General features: G+C 38.1%; 2 protein-coding genes and 2 non-coding genes across 5 annotated transcripts; 3 read left to right on the top strand and 1 right to left on the bottom strand.

Moving 5' to 3' along the window:
• Nucleotides 1-76: 76 nt before the first annotated feature.
• Nucleotides 77-149, top strand: TRNAV-UAC (transfer RNA valine (anticodon UAC)). Its single transcript has one exon. It is a non-coding gene; the product is annotated as a tRNA-Val (tRNA).
• A 1,853-nt stretch (nucleotides 150-2,002) lies between these two features.
• TRNAV-UAC (transfer RNA valine (anticodon UAC)) lies at nucleotides 2,003-2,075 on the top strand. Its single transcript has one exon. It is a non-coding gene; the product is annotated as a tRNA-Val (tRNA).
• Nucleotides 2,076-5,127: 3,052 nt separating this feature from the next.
• Nucleotides 5,128-7,780, top strand: LOC143609171 (CBS domain-containing protein CBSX3, mitochondrial-like). Of its 2 annotated transcripts, none has more exons than XM_077084001.1 (6): nucleotides 5,128-5,152; nucleotides 6,225-6,479; nucleotides 6,561-6,642; nucleotides 6,731-6,804; nucleotides 6,901-6,961; nucleotides 7,450-7,780. In XM_077084001.1, exons 2-6 carry the CDS (start codon nucleotides 6,225-6,227, stop codon nucleotides 7,590-7,592), a joined length of 615 nt encoding a protein of 204 aa, XP_076940116.1. In that variant the 5' UTR covers nucleotides 5,128-5,152; the 3' UTR covers nucleotides 7,593-7,780. The 2 variants fall into 2 exon arrangements, with proteins under 2 accessions (XP_076940116.1, XP_076940115.1); XM_077084000.1 differs by having other exon boundaries at nucleotides 5,132-5,152; nucleotides 6,216-6,479.
• An 8,188-nt stretch (nucleotides 7,781-15,968) lies between these two features.
• Nucleotides 15,969-18,634, bottom strand: LOC143609183 (ubiquitin carboxyl-terminal hydrolase 2-like). Its single transcript, XM_077084010.1, has 5 exons — nucleotides 18,222-18,634; nucleotides 18,010-18,056; nucleotides 17,134-17,180; nucleotides 16,951-17,053; nucleotides 15,969-16,878 (listed from the first exon to the last, which is right to left on the bottom strand). Exons 1-5 carry the CDS (start codon nucleotides 18,250-18,252, stop codon nucleotides 16,114-16,116), a joined length of 993 nt encoding a protein of 330 aa, XP_076940125.1. The 5' UTR covers nucleotides 18,253-18,634; the 3' UTR covers nucleotides 15,969-16,113.
• Nucleotides 18,635-24,045: the final 5,411 nt, after the last annotated feature.

Here is a 24,045-nt window from a genome sequence, read left to right as displayed (position 1 = left end):
ATTATTCCTTCATGATGGTAATAATTTTTATTGTTTACAAAGATGTCTAAAATTAAGCACATTAACTAATAAGCTTGTTTCTGTGGTGTAGTGGTTATCACGTTTGCTTTACACGCAAAAGGTCTCCGGTTCGAACCCGGGCAGAAACACAAAATAAATTTTATAAATTATTATTTTACATTTTTTTATTATGTATTTGTTTACGTGATTGTGTATAGAAAAAGAAAACAAGGTCAAAAATTTGTTCTGTGGTGCCATGGTTATGACGTTTGCTTTACACACAAAAGGTCGGTTCTTTCCCGAGCAGGGATATTGCTTTGTCTTTTTTTCTTGCCCGTTTAATAAAGTATATAGCTATGTGTGTAAAAACAGCTTATAGCCTCTAAAGCCAAAAAAATTTGTCACTTAAAGAGAGCTTGACTCCGAACTCAATGTCAGCTAAAAAAAAACTTAACTTCAGTTTGGTTTAAGTTACACTTGTTTATTATTTATTATTTAATAATTGCTTAATTTGTATACAAATATATAGTTCTTTATTTGCATGTATATATCAATGCATATAATTTATAATCCTTCCCTAAATATTTTTATGAAAAATTAATAAAGCAAATAAAACTGAAAATCATTCCAATTAGAAAATATTCCATACTCTATAGAAACCAACATTGCTTCTGCTTGTAACTAGGTCTGTTAACGAACCAAACATTCAGTAAAAAGTTCGTGGCTCATTTGGTAGGAAGTACGCTTATGCTTATTTATTTAATAAACGAATGAACATGAATAAAAGTTTGTGTTTATTTACTCAAACGAATGAACATGTTTTGTTCATTGATTTATTTTTGTTATATTACCTTATTTGTATTTTACGAATTGTATCACCATAATACCTAATATCTAACAAATATTATTTGCTCGTTTGTGTTCATTTAAGTTTGTTCATTTATGTGTGTTTGTGTCCGTTTATGTTTGTTCAAATATGTTTGTGACCTATTCCTTTAGAGTTTAAACGAACAACAACATGTTTATTATTTAAACGAACGAGCACATAGACAAATATGTGTCTGATTAAATGAACGTGTTCATGCACATTTAAAGTTAAATGAATGAACACAAACATTCCCTTGTTTGTGTTTGTTCGTTTGGTTTGCATGCCTACTTATAAGCTATTGTTATGTCACTTTGATCTACGTAAAGAAACACGCATTGAACAGAAGATGGATGGGGGGTCAAAGTTTCAAACATTTGTCCTCGTTGATCTTTAGGGTCACAATCTGGCAAAAACACTGGTTTCATAGAGAAAGATGATTCGTGCATTGCACGTGAAGTGGATGATCCCGAATTTAATGAAGATCTAGAGTAAAGGAAACGATTGAATTTGAATGGCCTTGTGAAGTTTTAGTTTTGCTGGTTTCGATCATTGTATTTTTGTGTTATGTGAGCTACAAGGATCATTGTCTACAATTCTTATTCTTTTATTAGCTTCTTAGGTAGTTATATGGTTATAACTTGAGGTACTCGAAATCGGCTTACCAAAATGTTAATGGAACCGAGCATGAGTTTAAACTTTATATCATAGCCCCTGTAAAAAACAAGTCGAGCCTGAGCATGAAAACTTTTCCACTATCCTAACTCTAACTTTTGACATAGAGCTAGCCAAACTTAATCTCTCGTAAGTTAAAAGAGTTAAACTTTGGGTTGACTTGGCTCATTTACACTCGTATGTTAACTGAGCCAAACTTATTATCTCAAAAGTTTTGAAACTAAGTGAACTGGTTTTATACAAAAAAATCAACTTCCGAGTTTGGTTTGGTTTAACTAAACATAATTTAAATTCAGGTTTTTTGTAATGGAGACCGAAATAAAGTCACAAAAACAAGAAATTTGAATTAAAAAGAAAATCTTGTCATTGGTTTAGAAATACTTACATTATTCCTTCAAAAATTTTAATTTTTTCTATTTGTATAAATAGATAATGAATTAAAGCTCGATTAACAGCATAGTTGTTTCTGTGGTGTAGTGGTTATCACGTTTGCTTTACACGCAAAAGGTCTCCGGTTCGATCCCGGGCAGGAACACATGTGTTTTTATTTTTCATATCTTTTTATCATGAATTAAGTAAATAACATAAACTTGTAAACATAAACTAAATGAAGTCTTGTCTATTTCATAATTTTTCAAACTTTACTTTCAGAATTATGGTCAAATTATTATTTTACTACCAACATATTAAAAATAACATTTTAGTTCTACTTTGTTTACACGGACATTGAACTTATTGTCGACCGAATCATTTCGGTCGAACATTCCTAAAAACATTGATCCATTGTTACTTGATAGATGTTAGAATTGTAAAAAAGATCATTATACAATTATTATCATCTTCTTTATCAACCAATGATCTTAGTTGATGTCACACCATTCTTTAGGTCTAAGAAAAGATATATAACAGTTATACTTTGTGTTAAAACAAATATAAAGTAATACAACTGTAAATCATCATATCTGTTGAAACCGTTAAACCAACCGAAAAATATTTTATCTTCGTTTTTATAAAATTATAGCATGTAAAAAGAGTGATGACACTAGAAAATCATTTCTGGATACACCGATGATATTTTATACTGTATTTTATACCTCTTAATCAGTGATAGATTAAGACATTACCATTTATAAACATCGTTTTTTTCCCATTTTCAATTTTTTATTGATTTTTTTGTTGAATGGCACTATGATAGAGTGATAAAAGTCAATATTCATAATAGCATCTTCACTCAACTAATAGTTACAAGTTTACTGATGGCTTAAATGTTTTTATATTATTAGACATAATTTTAAGTATGTAGTTCTTAGTTGTTACTTGAATACAGTTAAAAATATACGACTGAAAATGAATATCGTACTTAAAAATAAACTAAGAAAATAATAACAATAAATATAATTATCATTAAAGAAGATTTTGATGGCTCAAACTTCAAATGCAATTTAATATAAATAATCACATGAGTTGCTTTTTCATGTTACTAAAACAGTGAAAAACATTAAATTATAGCAAAGATTAGATCTTGGTTGCCACGATACACAGTAAGGTAGGTTTTACTATGTTTGAGGGGCTTAGAGATATGTTCCAGGTGCGTCATGACTCATCAACCTAAAATTTGGTGTGATAATAATATTCTTGTGGGCCCCACTTGTATTATTAATTTGGTAGCCCATCGAATCCACTCTTTTATTTAATTCTTTTTAATCTTATATTTTAATCTGAATACAAACATACAATGTATATAGTTGTTTACCAACAAAGTATGCATTAAAAGATTATAAAAAGTGGTTAAACACTTAAACTGGTCGGGTTTACGGATTAATGAGTCGAATTAGGCAATTAGCTATAACCCAAAGACTACATGTATTTGAAAATCATGTTAGAATTAAATAGAACTATAGCCATTGTTGAGTTTGTTATTATTTGATTCGATCAAACCGGTTAAACCGAGAACTTGTCTTGAACTGTTTTGGTTTGTACCGGTTGGAGCTTTTGAAGTGGAACCAATCATTTATGGTTATACCGGGTAATGAGGGAACTAGGTAGTGGGAGGAACAACATCAAATCTAAACATGATACTTCATAGTCTATAGACATCGTCATATATTAATGTCTCATATATGAATAAAGCAGGACTGACGATTAAGGATGTTACTTGTATTAGAGATGTTTGTTTTTCTTTTATTAGTTACTAAGTTTCGTTCTATCATTTCTTTCAGTTATATATGTGAAGTGGTAGGGTCTTACATACACCTAATATGCAATAGAGGCTTCCGCTGGAGGAATAGTCTTGCGCGTGGAACAAAGTACAAGGCGCCGATGAACTTTCTACCAGGCATCAAACATTCCATGACACCGATGATCTTCTTAGATATGATGAAAAAAGAAAGTATCTTATTGAAAATGACACTCAGTCATTAAGGAACTGACAACACATTGTCAATAGTACTACATAGTACAAGTGCCACCATTAGGCCAACCACTTTATTCACCAACTTTCCTTGGGCACGTGCAAGCTCTTTGATTGGTGGAATTCCTGACATGGCAGACGATCCACACATTTTCTGCTCTCATCCGGCTATAAATACCACTCAACCTCCAACGATAAAAGGATCTGCACCATGACGCGATAACTCACTAGTGCTCCGAGATAACTTGTACTCCCGTACTTATTCGCACGTCGGATGGTGGTTACGAGAAGACCCTCCCAATCTCCTTCTCGTAACGAGCTCACAGTGTTCTATTTTGTAGATAAAGCTACTCAGATATGCCGGATTATACTCAACCCCCGTGAGAAAGACTAAACATTAACCTAATGACTAAGTTATTAGGCCGAGGGTTAAACTAGTGTTTCTGCAATATGTGTTTATGTATTAGACGGTTTTGCTCTAATGTCACCTTTTATATATACTTTTAGCTTTTCATGTATCACAAGTTTAGTTATCTTGCCTTTTAAGAGATGCATAAAGTAGTAAAGTTGCTATACTTTTGTTATATATATTGATTTTGAGGACTTTAAAAGTATTTTTCTTAGAAGTGAACTGCTTTTTTTCATTAACATATTTTGATCAGTTTTGTCATTCATGTCAAAATGTTTTTTTAAGCATTATTCGTGCATCTATACGTCTTGTATACGAGCATTATAGGCACACCTGATGTTAAAATAATCTAAATGGTGTGAGAATAACATATACGAATCATACGTAAATGCTGAAAAATATGTTTTTTGAACGGAAATAAAATAACTGAGCAAACCACGTCAATGAAAATAAGAGTTTACTTAATATTTGAATGTACATAAAAGTAAGGGCTGCTTACAACAAGTGGCAGTATTATCCAACAATAAAAAACTGAACTAGTCGTAGTACTTTGTTTATTAAATTATTATAGGTGAAGGTGCATGGTAAGAGACGTGTAGATGAGACGCAGGGTAGCAAAAGCGTTGGTAATTTAAAAAAGACACTACAAACCGGATAAACCTTGGGCTGCCTGCCTGCCTACTGAAAACCAAAACCATTTCATTGCATTTAATCAAAACTTCTTTGCTTTATTATTATTATTATTATTTTTATTATTTTGCTACTGTGTGTGTCATCTTCTCCAATTAATCAGGTATAATAATAATAATAATCAATTTCTTCTGTAAATGCATTCAAATTTGATCTCTCACTTCGTACGTGTACATAACTGAAGATTTTGGTTATTTTAGGCTTTATTTCAGTATATATATGAACCGTGGATCTGTAATTGATCATGTAAATGATGATCAACGGATCTAATTGTTATTAATATTATTATTTAAATCTCTCTGGTTAATTAATTTGATGCGAGTTTAGATCACTATAAGTTTAAAGCTAACGAACTAGTACGTACCGTTGTTACTTGATTACTTTTGTTCTGATATTTATATTTATGCTGTTTAATAATAATAATAATAATAATAATATTACACCTCTTGATTCAGTATAAGTTCTAGCTCAACTTGCTTTGTTAAGTGTTAGTAGTTAGTACATAATTTCTGCCAACTATTCAAACTTGAAACAGCTTTGACTTTAGTCAATATTCTTCCACTCATAGCAGTGTTGTAAATATCGCGGCGATTTATCGGTAATCGATTAGTGAGTGACGATGCAATTTCAGCTAATCGGACTCAATAATAGGTAGTCGGTCAAAGGCGGTCAAATCCAGTCCGAATCAGCATGAATTGTTCGAGGTCAAAAATGGTCAACGTCTTTGAAGTATTTGAAAATATAATCCATTTCCGTTAATTAGTTTGAAAATTTTTGTAGATGAATATAATTTTTGAAAAATTACTTATAAATTTCAATCCGATTAATCGCTAGTCTGTACCCACCGCCCAACTAGCTCCTAGCGAGTTCTACAACACTGACTAATGGTCAAACAGTTCATTAATGCGTTGAAACTACTATGATCATATTGTTTTGTTGTTATGATTTGTATATGAGACTTGCCTTATGTGAAAACCGAATGATCATTCAAACTGCACTTAAACTTATTTTGTTTTTCTCTTATTGTATATATTGATGCGTATAATGATTAATCACACATGCTGGTAATGAATGAATGTTGGTTTATATATGCATCATAATTATCAACTGCATTGGTCTTTTGATTTGGTTGAGGGTTAATCTGACATTGATATCATTTGAAATAGTTAAGGAAGATGCAAGGAGGAATTAGGGCATTCGTGTCACATGGAAGCATTGTGAAGAATGCAGTTCTGCAACATGTTCGGCTAATGAACCCGCTCAGACCATTAATGATGTCACGCTACGAGTCAACTACAGCAGCTCGGATTGAAGAACAAGGTTTTGAAAGCACCAAAATTTCAGATGTCCTGCAAGCAAAGGGAAAAGGTGCAGATGGCTCATGGCTCTGGTGCACCACAGAAGACTCTGTGTATGATGCTGTCAAATCGGTATGATGTTTCACACATAAAACATAAAATGTTCCGTTTTTTATGTGATTGACTGTTTGACCAATGAAACATGTGTTGCAGATGACACAACACAATGTTGGTGCTTTGGTTGTCGTTAAACCTGGCGAGAAATCGTCTATTGCTGGAATTATCACAGAAAGAGGTAAAAATATATTAGAAAAAGAATTACATGTTATTAATAAAAATGTTTTTAATGCAACGTTTATTACTTAAACGTGCCTGTTTTCTAGATTATCTCAGGAAAATCATCATTCAGGGCAGATCATCAAAGTCAACCAAAGTTGGAGATATCATGACTGAAGAGGTATAAAATTTATGAAATTTGATGATACAAAATCGATTGATTAATTATTTAATTTTGTCTCAAGAAAAAAAATTTAATGTATGGTTTTGGTTGCAGAACAAACTTATTACCGTGACGCCTGACACCAAAGTTCTGAAAGCAATGCAGCTAATGACAGGTAATTAACAGGTCAAACTATTAAAAATGGTGCAATCCTCTGAAATTAATTTTATTATAAGTATTATATAACTGCTGTTTAAGTAATTACGCTTATAGTTCCCGTGGTTTTTTTTTTCACGATTTCATTGTTTGGTTTCCGTTCCTGTAAATTTCAATCCATGACGCCTAACACTGTTTGTTTATTACTAGATGGATTATGTTTTAAGAAAATAGAATAAATAGCAACCAGAAAGTTCATTGCCTGAAATAAAATGGATTTACAAAGGATGTAAAAAAAGACTAAGATACCCTTTCATTTAACAATGTTAGTGTCTTGGATGAAATGACAAGAAACAGAAACCACTTGCTTTGAAATCATGAAAAAAACTACAGGGTTATTATGGTCAAACCACAGGGACGAAAAGCATAGTTTACTCTTATTAATTAAGTTTTGATATTTTATGCAACCCGCCTGATTTGGACACCTCTAACATTGTGAGTTGTCAGATAACCGTATCAGGCATATTCCGGTGATAGATGAGAAGGGAATGCAGGGCATGGTTTCCATAGGAGACGTGGTTCGGGCTGTGGTGAGTGAACACAGAGAAGAGCTCAACCGTTTGAACACGTTCATACAGGGTGGCTACTAAAAATGGTTAACGGGCCGCAAACAGTGGTTGAGGTTAACCGACCGAAGGGTATGTTTCGTTTTCAATAATGTTGTAGCCGGGCTAGGAGCGTGTTGTAAATATTTTCGAAATGTCTTTCGCGTTTCTCTTGTTGTGATCGAGGATGTTGTCACTCGGGATACTTGATAATAATGTAAACTTTTAGATGATTGAAGGTTTTAATTATTTCAAATGGTTTCTGATGCTGACTATTGTGTCTTTATGGTTGTGCTACATGTTAAAAGAGTATTAAAAGTAAGGTCTCTTTTTATCAGGATAATTGGTCCATCCCTTAATGAGTTAATGAACTAATCAAGTATGGTCAGGATTATTTGATCAGGCCCACATGTCTAAGAAGAACTATGACGTTTTTGTTTTAAGATCATGTGTAGTGGATTGAGCCCCTTTGTGGGCGTTGTGCGACATGTGACGCCACGTCAGCAAATGGGCTTTATGATAAAATGGTTGTAGTGGATGGAGCCCCAACAATCATTACCTTATTATTATTATCTATAAACAAAATAACATATAAAATACCTACTAATCAAAACCAACCCTTCCCCCCTCCCACCAAGCACTGTGCAGGCCCCCTCCCCCCCCCCCCCCCCCCCCGAAATGGTGTCCATAGCACGGAAGCGCCCGGGGGCACTATGGGGGTGGAAAGCGCCCCACGGATGGTTCAAGTGTTTTGTATTTTGTAACTTTATTTTTAGATTAATTAAAAGTTCTATTCGTTATAAGTTCATTTTCTTTCCAACTTTACTTTTATACTCATACTCGTTTTATATGCTCACTTTCTAATGAACTTTTTTTTTCACTTTAAGCTCACTTTATGCGTTACATAGGTGAAGAAACATGAAATGAATCTGACCTGATCCATGACGATGTTCCCCGGTCTTCGAGATGAACGAACCAAGACTCGATCTTCTTCTCCAGTAGCTTGAGATCTGCAATGGCTTTTTGGGGGTGTGGAGGTGACTGCTAAGAAATCTCGAGGATCTCTTGTTTACAGACACAAAAATGGTTATGGTGGTGGCTCTTATTGAGAACAACAACAACAACCCTTAATAAGGAGGTGGAGACCTCCTTATATAGGGAGTCTCATGGCCACCATCATGGTACCCTAATGGGCCTAGCCCAGTTAGGGTTACCTCCACAAAACCCCCTCAGCCCAATAATATTGTATTAGTCCATATAATAAAATAAGTCAGACATAATAAATTAAGGTCGTAAGCCGGGTTTAGTACCATACCCCTACAAGCCCCCCAAGTCCAGTGTTGCTCCTAGGCGTGCAAGCGTTTAGGTGGAGCGCTGGACTTCATAAGGTGTGTTAGGATATGAGGCGGTTTTTTCCCCTTTCTTCGGCCTTGTCTTTATTGTCTTTGAGTTTTGAGAGGTTTTCTCCATGATGGTGACATGTTGTGATCCTTATGATAATGATGGTGCACTGGCATGAATAGGATATAGCACGCATCATAACAATAGTGGCGCGGGGCCTGATAAAAGATAGAGTGCGCATCTCGATAATAATGTAATGCAACTTGCGCGCGAGGCAGCTTACGAGCTATGAAGCTTGCGCGCGAACCGACTTACGAGCTATAAAATAATGAAGCATGCGCGAGTTGCGGCTTATGAGCTATAATATGATGATAATGATTGGCCCACAAGGGCCTCTTCTACGCAGGATGACTATCCCGGCTTGTCTTCAAAATAATAATGGAGGCACAAACGGCCAGATAATAATAATAATGTCATAGGTGCTTGCACGACTCGTAGCCGAGCCTGCAAAAACATATAAACTAACAGTGGATGTATTACAAGGTTCCCATCCTCGGGCAAATTATGAGGTGTGCCCAACCTACGTTGGCGCGTGGCCGTTTGGGATATTATTAGGCTCCCGACCTTTATGTTTGGCGCGTGGCCATGTGGGATATTATTAGGCTCCCGACCTTTATGTTTGGCGCGTGGCAATGTGGGACATTATTAGGCTCCCGACCTTTATGTTTGGCGCGTGGCCATGTGGGATATTATTAGGCTCCCGACCTTTATGTTTGGCGCGTGGCCTTATGGGTTTGTGAGGATTCCCAACCTTTAAGTTTGGCGCGTAGCCGTATGGGTTTATGAGGATTCCCAACCTTTAAGCTTGGCGCGTGGCCTTATGGGTTTATGAGGATTCCCAACCTTTAAGTTTGGCGCGTGGCCTTAGGAGCCGGAAACGATACCCGTAGTTTTGTTTGAAATTTACCCGTCCGCAGCTTTTCTTGCTACCATCAGAGGCAGGCGGCGCTTTGGTCGCAGCCCGCGGCGCGTGCATGTGGTCAGTGGTAACGGGAGTGAATGTCACTTCGTAGGGTCCATAATTGATACGTCGGATGTTTCACGTGGCCACAGATGCTGGAGCTTTCATGAGGTTGCAGAGGCGACCCGCGTCGTTTTGACCCACTGACTTGCATTAGTGACCTGCGAATGTTCATAGGTGACCCGCGGCGTTCATAATGATCCGCGGTGATCGGTGTTCGTCTAACGGAGTGTTGATCTGCGGTGCGCGCATGCATGGAGGCGGAGTGGTGATCCAAGGTCGCGTATGCATGGCGGCGGAGTGGTGATCCGCGGGCGCGCATGCATAGCGGCTGAAAGTTGAGCGCGCATGCATGGCGGAGAGTTGAGCGCGCATGCATGGCGAAGAGTTGAGCGCGCATGCATGGCGGAGAGTTGAGCGCGCATGCATGGCGAGGAGTTGAGCGCGCATGCATGGCGAGGAGTTGAGCGCGCATGCATGGCGGCGAGTTGAGCGCGCATGCATGGCGGCGAGTTGAGCGCGCATGCATGGTGGAGAGTCGCGTGCGCATGCATGGCGTTAGAGTCTTGACCCTCAGCACTGCGCATGCATGGCGTCGGGGTGTTCCTCCGACGCGGCGCATGCATGGCCGGGAGAGTTCGTCCGCAGCGCACTTGTATGGCGTCGGAGTGGTGATCCGTGAGTGCGCATGCATGGCGGCGGAGTGTTGGTCCGCGGGCGCATGCATGGCGGTGTGTTGTGAAAATGAGTAAAGGACTTAGAATATATTTTCTTGCCTGGCTCCAACTGTTGAGGTGGTGTGGTATTTATAGTATTAGGGTTTCCAATGATTGGGCTCAGACCCAATTAGGGCCTTTTTGGCCTCCTCCTATTGCTTCGCGCCACGTGTACTTAGGACACCTGGTGCTTTTTCATTGATTATTCTCTGACCAAGGTATTTTACCTGACCCATGTGCCATCACGTGGTGGCACATGGGCTTTGCTGAGTTGTCCACCCTTCATTGGCAGCTGTCAACATCAGCACATTCTTTATTTCTTAAAAGATACCTTCTGGAAAGTTGTCTGATGAGTACAATCATGGTTGTCCTTATCCTGATTTGGATTAGACTATTGTCTCATTTGTTGTGTTGTCCTTTATGCGCCTATCCCGGGGATGCGCAAGGTCTTCTCTTTATTCTCACGCGCAGATGTTTCATGCACAGATGTGATATGCTTGAGCATGTGATATGCGCCACACGCAGATGTGATATGCGTGAGCATATGTGATATGCGCCACACGCAGATGTTTCATGCGCTTGCGCATAGGTTTTGGCTTTGTCTTCATGACATCCTGATTTCAAGCCTCTTGTCTATATCTTGTGGGTTGACCCGCCCCGCTCGATGTTAAGGCGGGTGCATACCCCTTCAAGCCCCCCCAGTCTAATGTGTGTCTTGTCTAGCGCGAGCGAGGTAAGATAGGTATTAGACTTAATAGTTTGCTTTTTTAATAGGGCTTTTTTTTTCTTTTTCTTTTCTTGTACGCGCGTTGCGCGAAATTCCATCCCTTTGGTTAAAACGAATCGTCAATGCATGTGGTTGGTTGGTGTTGACATGCATCAGAGATGGAGACGTTGTCAGACCTTCGTGTGCTCGGCGCCAGCGCGCATGCGTGATGGCGCGCTGCTGCTTCATGGCGGTGGAACTCATGCATGGTAGCATGCACCATGGCGGCCAGATGGTTATCCGCGGTGGCGTGTACGCGTGGTGGCGCAATGACATTACGCGGTGGCGAGATTCACTTATCGTGGCGCGTATGAATGTTGACGGAATGTTAATCCGCGACTGTGCGCATGTATGGTGGAAATGTATTGAACCACGGTGGCGCATGCGTGGTGGCGATGTACTGAACCGTGGTGGCGCATGCGTGGTGGCGGTGTATCGAACCGCGGTGGCGCATGCGTGGTGGCGGTGTATCGAACCGCGGTGGCGCATGCGTGGTGGCGGTGTATCGAACCGCGGTGGCGCATGCGTGATGGCGGTGTATCGAACCGCGGTGGCGCATGCGTGATGGCGGTGTATCGAACCGCGGTGGCGCATGCGTGATGGCGGTGTATCGAACCGCGGTGGCGCATGCGTGATGGCGGTGTATCGAACCGCGGTGGCGCATGCGTGATGGCGGTGTATCGAACCACGGTGGCGCATGCGTGTTGGCGGTGTATCGAACCGTGGTGGCGCATGCGTGTGCTTGTTGAATATAAGGTATGCTTACACATTGAAACTTGAACAAGGTTGTAAGGAAATTATTTTTACTTAATCCTTAACAGTTGTCATATTTCAAGTTATTTTGCGATATTCTGAATATGCTGACACGTGCCTTGGCATTTCATTATTCCTCTTTTGCGCGACGTTATCGTGCATTTATAATAGGGAATTATGAATGAGTTTTTTAGCCTTTACGTGTCAGTATGTGTTACTCTGCCTATATCCATTATAATCCCATGCGCGGCCCCGACCTGAGACCTTAACAACTATGCTTTGGCATGTGTTTTGCCTTAGTTGTGCTTAGGTATTTTTATGGTCCAGCTGCGCAATACGTAGGATGGATGCTATGAGTAATTTGAGCTAAGGCTCATATTATTGGGCTAAGGCCCTGACGTTTTAGAGTTAAAACTCGTCAACACGTCTGCGCTTGGAGCTCGCGCATGTATGTTTTATTTCGTTTTATTTTTAGTTTGATGTCAATACAATGTTGTCATATTGCTCAAAATTAATAAAGGGAAGTGTGAAACATGTATGCAAAAGGTAATAGAACGCATATTAGTTTGATGAGGGGAGTCCATATTCTTGGTAAAGGTCTGTTAGGCTCTCCGCCGCCTTCCTTCTTGTCACCTTCTCCGCGATTAAGAATGTCTTTTTGGGGTTGGGCGCGCATGCATGGCGGGAGTTGAGCGCGCATGCATGGCGGGAGTTGTTTCGCAGGGCGCCTGTTCATAGCGGCGGAATACATCATCCGAGGCGGCGCACATGCATGATGGCGGGTTGTTGATCCGCGGGGTTACGCATGCAAGGCGTCGGAGTGTTCCTCCAATGTGGCTTCCTCCGAGGCGGCGCATGCATGGCGAGGAGTGTTCCTCCGATGTGACATGCATGGCGGCAGAGTGGTGATCCGCGGGCGCGCATGCATAGCGGCTGAAAGTTGAGCGCGCATGCATGGCGGAGAGTTGAGTGCGCATGCATGGCGAAGAGTTGAATGCACATCTTTTATAGGTGGTGGAGTGTTGATCCGCGGCTGCACGCATGCATGGTAGTGCATCAGCCGCGACGCGCGGATGCATGGTGACGAAACCTTCCACGGGCGGTGGAGTGTTGATCCGGCTGCACGCATGCATGGCTGCGGAATCTTGATTCTCGGCAGTGCGCATGCATGGCGGCGGAGTGGTGACTCATGGGCGCACATGCATGGTGGCGAAGTCTTGATCTTCGGCATTGCGCATGCATGGAAGCGGAGACTTGATCTCCGGTGGCGCGTATGCATGGTAGCAGAATCTTGATCCTCCGCAGTGCCCTTGCATGGCGGCGGAGTGGTGACTCGCGGGCGCGCATGCATGGCGGTGGAGTCTTCTGCGCCAAATGCATGGAGTCGTCTTCCAACCCACATGTTGGTTTCCGCGTGCATGGCGGCGAAGTCTTCTGCGCAAAACCAAAGGCATGGAGTTGTCTTCCGACCCGTATGGTGGGTTTTTGCGGAAGCGCATGCATGGCGGCGGAGTGATGACTCGCGGGCGCGCATGCACGGCGTCGGGAGTCTTGTTCGCTAGATCTATAACCTAGATCTAGATCTGTAAACCAGATCTAGATAGATCTGAAGCTCGGAGTGGAGAGAATTTAAAACCATCACAGATCCGGAGGCTTGACCGTCCGAATCAGGTAGTTTATTTTTTGGATCTACAAATCTTTTTCAGCTTCATTTTTGCACAGATCTGGAAGCATCTTTTAGATCTATGGATCTTTTTGAGCTTTAATAGAACAAATCTTGAAGCATTTTTCTGTAAACTTCCAGATCTGGATTTTCCTTGGATGAACAGATCTGAGAACCGAGACGAAAATCGAAGGGTAGCTCGTTGCCGTCCCACGGATGGCGCCAATGAAGAAACATGAAATGAATCTGACCTGATCCATGACGATGTTCCCCGGTCTTCGAGATGAACGAACCACGACTCGATCTTCTTCTCCAGTAGCTTGAGATCTGCAATGGCTTTTTGGGGGTGTGGAGGTGACTGCTAAGAAATCTCGAGGATCTCTTGTTTACAGACACAAAAATGGTTATGGTGGTGGCTCTTATTGAGAACAACAACAACCCTTAATAAGGAGGTGGAGACCTCCTTATATAGGGAGCCTCATGGCCACCATCATGGTACCCTAATGGGCCTGGCCCAGTTAGGGTTACCTCCACAAAACCCCCTCAGCCTAATAATATTGTATTAGTCCATATAATAAAATAAGCCAGACATAATAAATTAAGGTCGTAAGCCGGGTTTAGTACCATACCCCTACAATAGGTATCTGCGTCGGGTTAGGTGTTTACTGGTGTTGGATTACACACCCAATGCCACTTTACGTGTGTATCGTGCTAGGTAACGCATGACATTACACACGTATTGACAGTCCGATTATGCACGTGCAGACGTCGGTTTTTATTTTTGGTGTTGGGTGCTGTACCCCATACATATCCATTCTCACCCATTTAAAAAATAACACCGGCTAACTTCAACCCGTTTAGAAATTAACACAAGCCTATTTTAACCCGTTTCATTGGGAAATGTTGTCTCAGTCAACCCTTTTGCACGGACACCATTGCCCACTCATCGGCACCTCATCACAAAACCACATCCCCCTCATCTCCCGATTTCCCTGGACCATCCAGTTAAGAACGAGTGATACAGCCCTATGAAAATATACGATTACATAAACGAGCAATCCAATTCGAAAGGTTTAGGTCTCCATTTACAAAGGTAAGAGCCCTAATTTTATTATAAAAAAAACAAATAAATAAACACCCCCCCCCTAAATAAATTAAACCAGCGATAAACAGGAGTCCTAGCGTTTATCATGGACGAAACCACCCGGGTTTGGCCCCTCCATCGATGCCATTTCTTATCATTCAACTCCCGTACATTATGGCATCAACGAACTAATCGATCTATCAGTTTGTCATATTTTAACCTTGTACTATTTTGAAACTTGGTAACCATACACAATTTCAACCGCAGTTTCACACATGGTTTCATCCATTCGGGCCGTATAACCAGCCACCACTCAGATGCTTCAAAATGTTTCAAACCTACACATCCAATACCGAAAAACGCCTTGAAACCATAGTTATTAAAAGCGCACGCTTTTTGCGCTTAAGCGCATTTAAAGCGCCAGGCGCATTAAGCGCGACTAGCATGCAACAGATATTTAATGCGCAGTCTTATTTTCCCAAACCTTCCATGCGTAATAAATTCTCTTTAATTATTTGTTTCTATTCTCTAGGAGTCCCCTAACACTACACTATTTAAGGGGTTATATTATATCACACAAAATCATCAAAATCATCAAGAAATTAAAAATTACAGGTTAAGTTTGTTCTTATTTCCCTAATTTCAGATTTATTTATTTACTATGCACTTTTTGGTTTTTGGTTGTTTATATAAACTATTTTGAAGAATGAATGTATTTGTTCTTCATAAAATGTTCTATTTAAGTTAAATTTTTTGTTTTTTTAATGTGCGCTTTTTTTTTTTTAAATCGGACGTTTTTTTTGCGCTTATCGCCTGGGCGCTAGACCCAGCCTCAACGCTTTCGAGCGCTTATCGCATTTGATAACTATGCTTGAAACAAGTTAGGGGTAAGCTGTCTAACCAAAATTTTCAGTTTGGTTTGACTATATTATCTCTTTTATCATATTTACCTGTTAATCTATTACTGGTAAACTCAATGAGCACCAATAAGGTGAATGAGTATTCATATATAAACACATTCAACAAACTTATTCATAAAATCATAGATTCATAAATTTAAACGGATATAAAATTACTAAAAAGATACTATCACATCATTAACATCAACCTTAAAACTCCACAAAACAATCCAAATAAATATCTTCCTTTGCCTTAAGTTACAGCATCCTTTTCAAACAGAAACACAGTTTCCACTCATAACCGAAAACATTAAATAAAAAACTTACCTCGGGTTACTCGTTTTCTCCTTTGCCTTTTCGATCAACGGTCTCAACTGCTTCTTCTCCGCCAGAATCTTCAAAAAGTTAAACAGAAACGGAATATAATTATGTTTCCTCCTAATATTCTCAGTCCTCCATTTCTTAAACTTCTCTTCCTCCACCAATATCTTCTCAGTCGCGCCTTCAATCCCCGCATTCACTTCATAAAGCGATTTGTTTAACGCCTCCACATTCCCGCCATCCACCACCTGCTGCGCCTGCAATGCAGCCAGCTGCTGCAGCAACCGCTCCCGCCGCCTCTGCAGCTCCTTAAGCTCAGCAGTGTACATCTCCTTCCGGTTCTTGATAACCGCCATGAGGTTGAACCGTATCTCACTTTGCGAATACTTCTCGATTCGTTCTTGGATAACGGGCTGGACCACTTTGAGCCAGTCTGTGTCAGTACACGGGCCCAAACTAATGGGCCCCTCTTTCAGCCCGTCAAGCTCATATAGAACACCATCTACCGGTATGTAGCTTATGAAATGGTACACATCATCGTCTTTTCCAGCTGCTTTTTGCTCATCGGGAATAAATGGTTCCGGCCTCGCGAAACTGTTGTGAGCAGTTCGGATCGCGTCACTGTTGTTGATGGCTAACCCTTTGAGTTCGGGTGGGAAGTTTTTGGAGAATTCTTTTAGGGCTGATAACTCAGGCCCGATATCAACTTCGGGACAGTTCATGAGGATCGAGAGGATGGCTTGAGTGGCACATGCGTTGTTAATGACCTGAAATTTCGATTTGTTTAATAAATAATAATTAAACTGTTTACCGATCAAATTGTAGTTGTATAAACTAACCTGGCTAGCAAAAAACAAATTAGGGTTTGGGTCTTTGATTACAAGACGGTCGTCTTTTTCACCAGCGCGCCATTTAAATAGAAATATTAACCCGTAAACGGGCCTGTCAATTCAAGAATCAATATCAATATGGAATTTGAGGTAATGTTATTACGTTATGAGCATGAAAGATTAACAATTTACCTAAGATTGTTTAGCGAATCAATATCCAAAGAGTATAACTCTTCAACCTGCATAACCATTTCATGTTAAAAACTTTTCATGTATATATACAGATATATATATTCAGCATTATCATTAGACATAATATGATAATATAATTAAGAAACATCCTAACTAACACTTCTTCTAATTCTCCAAAACCCACAAAAAAGAGTGTGATTTTCATTTCTAACTACCAGAAACATTGCAAACAATAAGTAATTTACAGATATAGAGACATTTAGAGTTTGATTTAAACTAATTCGGGACCCTTACTGGGCTTGTAAACAAACACGAACTGAGTGTGTTCGTGTTTGCTAATTTAGCTTAATTGAAGAAATGATCAAACACGAACGATTAAACAAACCGAATTTCATGTTTGTGCTTGGTTCATTAGAAAAATGAACATGTTCGTGTCCGTTTGTTAACAGTATAGACAGACGGTTCACGAACATAAACGAGCGAACATAACTGAACACAGATGAACGAACATTACCAAGCTAAAACTAGTTAAAAGTAATGTGAAGAACAATATGTTGGGCCTAAAAACTTATAAAAACTATACTAAGTTGTAATGAGCCAAAAAAATGTAATGACTGTATTAACAAGGGAACTTGGATAATGTAACCAAACGAGCACAAACAAATGTAAACGAGTAAACATAAAGAAATTTAAATAAACAAACGCTCATGAATAACGGACATGTGTTCATGCTCGATCATTATGAAATAAACGCACTTCCTGCCAAATGGTTCATGAACTGTTCAATTTCAGTTCGTTTACAGGCCTATGTCCTTTAGTGAGGAATGGGGAGAAGATAAAAAAACAGAACAGGAATATACTTTAAGTAAACAATACCTGCACTCCTTTTACTTGCATTTGTTGTATAAGTTCGGTAAAAACACCTGGAAGATAAGACGATTGGTTCAATTAATAACAGCTAAATTTCAAACTAGATCAATAATATATATTTAATAACAATTCTCATGATCTATGTTTGTTCTTCTCTTTGATCTCACTCAAATTATCAAACAATTCAGAATTTGGATTCTCAAATAAGAAAAACATACCGGGATCAGATTCAATGGTACACCAAGACATGATGGCAAGTTAAACTGCTGCAACAAAAGTTTCAAATCATTAGTTAACTTGCATTTATTAAAATTTAACCTTATTTACATGACCAGATTCTTTCACTGCCATCTAATAGCTGCCATGTTGTACACATAGTTATTAAAAGCCCTCGCTTCTTGCACCTAGGCCCATTTTTCAGGCGAGGCTCAATAAATGCGCTTCTATTTCCTAGGTGAGCGCTTCGACATTGTCTATGCTAATAACATGAGACACTAAAAGCCAAGCAAAAGAAACACAAGGAGTGCTATTGAAACTTAGATCTAGGAGAGACCAAAGGCATTATATTGACACATTTTATTATTCAAGTTCTGAAATTACTTTTAAATCTTGACTATTTTATAACTTTTGGTACTAAAGGGGTGTTTGGGAGAGCTTTTAAAACTGCTTTTTGCTTATTTGCTTTTTAAAAAGAAAAAACAACTTTTGAAAAGCTCCAATTTGAAGCTTTTGGAGGAGCTTTGCCAAACACGTTTTGCTTTTCAACAAGCAAATAAGCAAGTTTTAAAAGCTCACCCAAACACCCCTTATTTAGATGATATTAAATGTTATATAATAGCTTTTGTTTATTTTATTTGAAGAATAGTTTAATTTTTCATATACATAATATTTCTTTTATTTAAGTGCGCCTTTTTTTCCTCAGGCTCATTTGATAACTTTGGTTGTACATACATACATATAATCTATATGTGATCACTAACTTCAAGTCATTATTAATGGAAAAAGAGTAAAAATAAATTAGGTACAAAGAAAAAAAAACTTATTTAGCAATTTGTCACATGTATAACTCACTAACTAATAATAATAATAATATCATCCATTTGACCTAGAGTATGCATAACATATGAAACTCTAAAATCAAAATCAAGCAAGTAACTAAGATATACATATAACTACTAATAATTACAATTAACAAGCTTCATATCTGTAACTAAACAACTAATTACAAATAATAATAATATTAGTGTTTTCACATAAATAAAGTCGACAAACCCTAGAAATCAATCAAATTGAGATGTAACTGTACGGACTAAACGCGGATTTGATGAACGTATTGAGATGAATCGATAATTAATTAGGCCAGATGATTTGTAAATATAGATATAGATATAAACATGTATAGAGAATGTAAATTTATAAACCTGTGTTGTACGGAGGACGTGCAGACGTTGTTGTTATTATTATTATTAGCAGAAGAAGCAGAAGAAGAAGAAGAAGAAGAAAGAGTTAAAAAGGGGGAAGATGGAGGAGGAGATTGGATCCGAATAACATGGGTCGGGTTTTCTTGTAGGATACCCCACTTACACCACCATCTATTTTTTTTAAATTAAAGATTATTGATAAACGAACACTGTCCGACTACCTGAGGTAATCCAATAGCATTGACCTCGTATGTTTGTAAACGCAAATAGTATTGGATAACCCAAGTTCACCATCTTTTGTTTCGGGGAATCCTGCCTCGTAGACTCACTGTGGTAAAACTTGTTTGGAATTGGATTTGAACTTGAGACATTGTAGATAGAGGGGCACAGATCGGGTTTTTCAAATACCCGGTTTTGAGTATGGAACCGGGTATTAGAAAATCGGGTATTAGCAATACCCGGGTCGGGTCCGGGTCCAAGTATTGTCTTTAAAAGTCATACCCTATGTTTCAGGTTCGTGTTCAGGTCGGGTATAAAATCGTGTATTCTAAAACCGGGTATTTGAATACTCTATTATCGGGTATTGAAAAAACCCAATTTCCGGGCTCTTTTAGGGCCTTTTTCTGGGTATAGATTGGATTATTTAAGAGGTTACATTTTTAGAGGTATTTTTCAGATATTTTTTAGGTAATTTAAGGTATAGATCGGGTATTTAAAAAACCCGTTTTGGGTATTGGAAAACTCCGGTTCCGGTTTTCAGGTATTACCAGGTATAAATCGGGTCTGATTCCGAGTACGGGTTTTGGTACTGAAATGCATACCCTATTCATACCCTACGGTTAGAGTCGGGTACGAGTTTGGATATTAAAAACACGAGTATAAAAAACGGTACCCGGGTATATTTTTCGGGTCCGGTTCTAAATTCAGGTTTTTGTGCACCTCTAATTGTAGTCTCCATCACAAATCTTCACTTCCCCTCCCTAGTTTAGCAAAAACTCGTTGGCATTTTATCCTATTAAATAGGTATGGGATCATATACACTTCTAAATTAGTAACACATGTTTTATTTCTTTAAATTTTAGGGTAATTTCTCTTGTTTTTAAGGACGTCAGACATGGTGTGGTGGTAAGGTGTAGGCCTGTAAATGAACCGAATGTACTGTGAGTTGTTAGTGAATCGTTCAGCAAAAAGTTTGTTTATGCTCATTCACTTAATAAACGAATGAAATGGAACAAAACGTTTGTGTTAATTTATCTAAACGAGCGGTCATGAACATGTGCTTCGTTCGTTTATTGATGCTCGTGAACGTTCGTTTATGTTTGTTTATTTATGTTCATTCTTGAATGAAACTTTGGATGAATCATCTATTTAATGTTTTATATCTGTTTGTTTGTTTCTTTAAATGTGGTCATTTATGTTTTTTGATCTTTGTTCAATTATATTAATTTATGTTCGTGAACTATTAATGTAGATTTGAAATAAATGAACACGAACATGTTTATTTTTTAAATGAACGAACATGAACACAAATATTTGTTCGATTAAGTGTTTATGTTCGTCAATTCGTGTTCATTTAAAATTGAATGAAAGAACATGGGCATACTCTTGTTCATGTTCGTTCGGTTCATTTACAAGCATAGTATGGTACATCCTTTATATTTTAAAATCGAAAATTTATATGGTGTGTATATGTGGATTTTTGAAATATTTAGGAGAACGTTAGTTTTCTATTAAAAGAAATATTATCCCCCATGATGAGGTAGGACGCGTGTGCTAAAGATTTAAATTAGTAATAGTAATTGTAAAAGTAAGTAAAATATAAATAAAATGTTAAATAGAGATTAGAAAAAGATAACAATAATTATAATAGAAAAACAATATTTTGGAGGGGGGTATGGGTAGCTCAATGAAGGAAGACTGAGATCTTTGTCAGTTTAATACTGAGGGCGTTCGGGTTTTACCATCAGTGAGCATTTGGGCGGGAGTATTTTCCCCGAAACTGAAGATAAATTGGAGGCAATTAAGAGTTCCGTGCGAGTGAATTAGGTCAGTTGACAGTGCATTTTGCCATGAGATCACCCCATACGAAGTATGTAGACAATTCTGGTTGTTGGCGGTTAGAAAAAAGAAAAGAAAAAGAAAGGATGTTAAATCTAGAGGAATAATATAGGCCTCATGGTAGGCGAGCTAACTAGCTAGGCTGGTGGGATTCTAGTCTATTTTTGTCACATGTAAAATACATAGAATATAGGAGGCATTTAAGAAAAAAACTCGGAACAAAAGATGAATAACAATGAGCAAATTCGAGACCTCGCTTTTGAGGGTGCGCAAACCTAACTAGTTGCGTCAGCTCCTTTAAACAAGAGGTGGTAGCAACTAATTGGTTTAAGTGGGCATCGTCGATGTTGCTAACTGTAATACTGTAGTATGCACACGTAAGTCGTTGTGTTGACTCTTCTAAGCAGAAGGTGGTGGCAACTAATTGGTTAAAAAAACACTGTTTTACCTCTATTTATAATAGATGAATATCTAAGTACTTAAAGTAAAGAAAACACGGTGTTTTACGTATAAACATTTTGTATTATGAACAAATTTCATAACATAAAAGATGATCCAAATTAGTAATCCTAGTATAGAAACTTTTTTATGTAGTTGAGACAACCAAGCAAGATACTACATAGATATAACAACATTTGAAACCTATTCATATAAATAACAGCATGTGTATTTTGTTTATCTTTGTTTGACAAACAAGGAGTGGTTGATTGATGAAACATACAATCTAAAAAGCTTCAAATCCGAGGGTTAAGACAACAAATTGGACTTGCGCGCTTGCTTTGAAAAATCTTGTGACCAACTACTTATGTATCCTAAAATATAATGATTTTGTTTAAGTTATTATATTTGACGTTAGATTGCTTAAAGTAAAGTATTTATGTTGTTATCCTTAAAGCTTAAAAGTTTTAACCGTCGTATCCAGGGGAGAATTTCGACATTGGAGATATGTAGATGACGCGCGATGTTCAAGTCAAAAACGGAGGAAGTAAATGGGTGAGCTGATAATTATGAAGTTGAAACTGGTGTCGCAAGGTACCGATCCGTGGTACCTACGTGGCAAAAGCCGGTGCAATAATAAGTTGTACTATAAGCATAGATTTGAGTACATTGATGAATAGTTGATTCTCTGAGTTATGTAAAAATGGTTTTTAATATATATAATGGGAATCTATCTTTTTGATTCAGCAACTTCACATGGCAAAACCTCCAATCTCCCACAAAAAGTAATAACATTCATCAAGAAAAACATTCATTCAAATTCAGGCAAGTTCAAGTACTCATACCGGGAATTCTACCCCAAAAAACCCGAAAAGATAACATTCACTAGACTGTTGGTGAACCAAAAAAAAACCACAAGACTGCCCAAATTCCATGCAAAAAACTCAAAAGTTTAAGGTTTTTAATCTTCAACACATTGTCACACAGCAATGTTTCCCTGCAAACAATTCTAGTCATTAGACTTACTAAATATACAAAAACTATAAAAAAGAATTATCAGGATCTTTATGAGACAAATTTCAATCTTTAAAATTTTAATAAAAAACTACCCATTCATAAGTAAACGACCCGCCATTCATGCAAATGTATGTAAAGTAAACGAAGATGTTAAGACGAAACATACTAATAGCCCTGGTCAATCAGGTAGTCGCCGAGATGTTCAATAAGCATCTTACAATCTTTTGGATCCATGTCCTTGTCATAGAGGCCGACGACCCGAGTCACTTTTGTCTTCTTGATCGTAACACCAAAGTTTCCCTGTATACAAAAGTATCATTTTCTTTTCAGAAACTTGAAGGGCGTTTAGAGTATTATTAGGAATTATTGACAAGATTTGATATATAGATGAAACTCACTCAATACATACTTAAAAATGGCCAATAAAGTAATTTCAATAAGCATGATAAGAAAAACCAAAAACATGAGTGACCTTGACCAAGTTTTAAAAAGGCGGAAACAAGCCTCGAGGCGTTTTCTGTTAGACTCTCAAGGCGTAAGCCTCAGAACATAATTAAAAAAACAAAAATACTTATATAATCTATAAAAATCACACTTTTAACATTAAAAAATTAAAAATGTATAATCTATATAAATAATGTTAGTTTTATAAATTTTATGTAAAAGTTTATAATTAGTTTATGGATTGAATATAAACTAGTGAAGATAAACGGGTTAAATGTTAAGGTACACAAACTAATTTTACACTTTTTATGTAAAAGTTTACAACTTTTAGGGAGTAAATGTTAACTTGTGTTAGATAGAAGGTTAAATACTAAAATACTGATACTTTATTAAAGGGCTAAAACGCTTCTTCATGCAGCTTCTACTTCTTCATGCAACCTCCGGTAGGTTTCTGGCATGCTCCCAGCGCCGGAAATTAGCCGTCGGAAGTCGAGAAGTGCCTTGTAGCTCCATTAATATCATATTCAACAAAAAAAAATTGACATATTTTACAACTTCTAGTGACTTAGTGAGGCTACCTCACCGCCTCGCAAAGGTCGAAGCTTAGGTTTCAGTATACCCTTATGAGGCTAAGACTCTAAGGCGTTTTTCCACTTAGGCTGCC

The sequence above is a fragment of the Bidens hawaiensis genome, unplaced genomic scaffold (assembly GCF_021521415.1).
Source record: "Bidens hawaiensis isolate Kalapana, Puna unplaced genomic scaffold, B.hawaiensis_p1.1 tig00419509_1, whole genome shotgun sequence".
In the NCBI taxonomy this organism is placed as follows: Eukaryota; Viridiplantae; Streptophyta; class Magnoliopsida; order Asterales; family Asteraceae; genus Bidens; species Bidens hawaiensis.
Note: the sequence above shows the minus strand (reverse complement) of the source record. Positions and strands in the feature narration are given on the sequence as shown.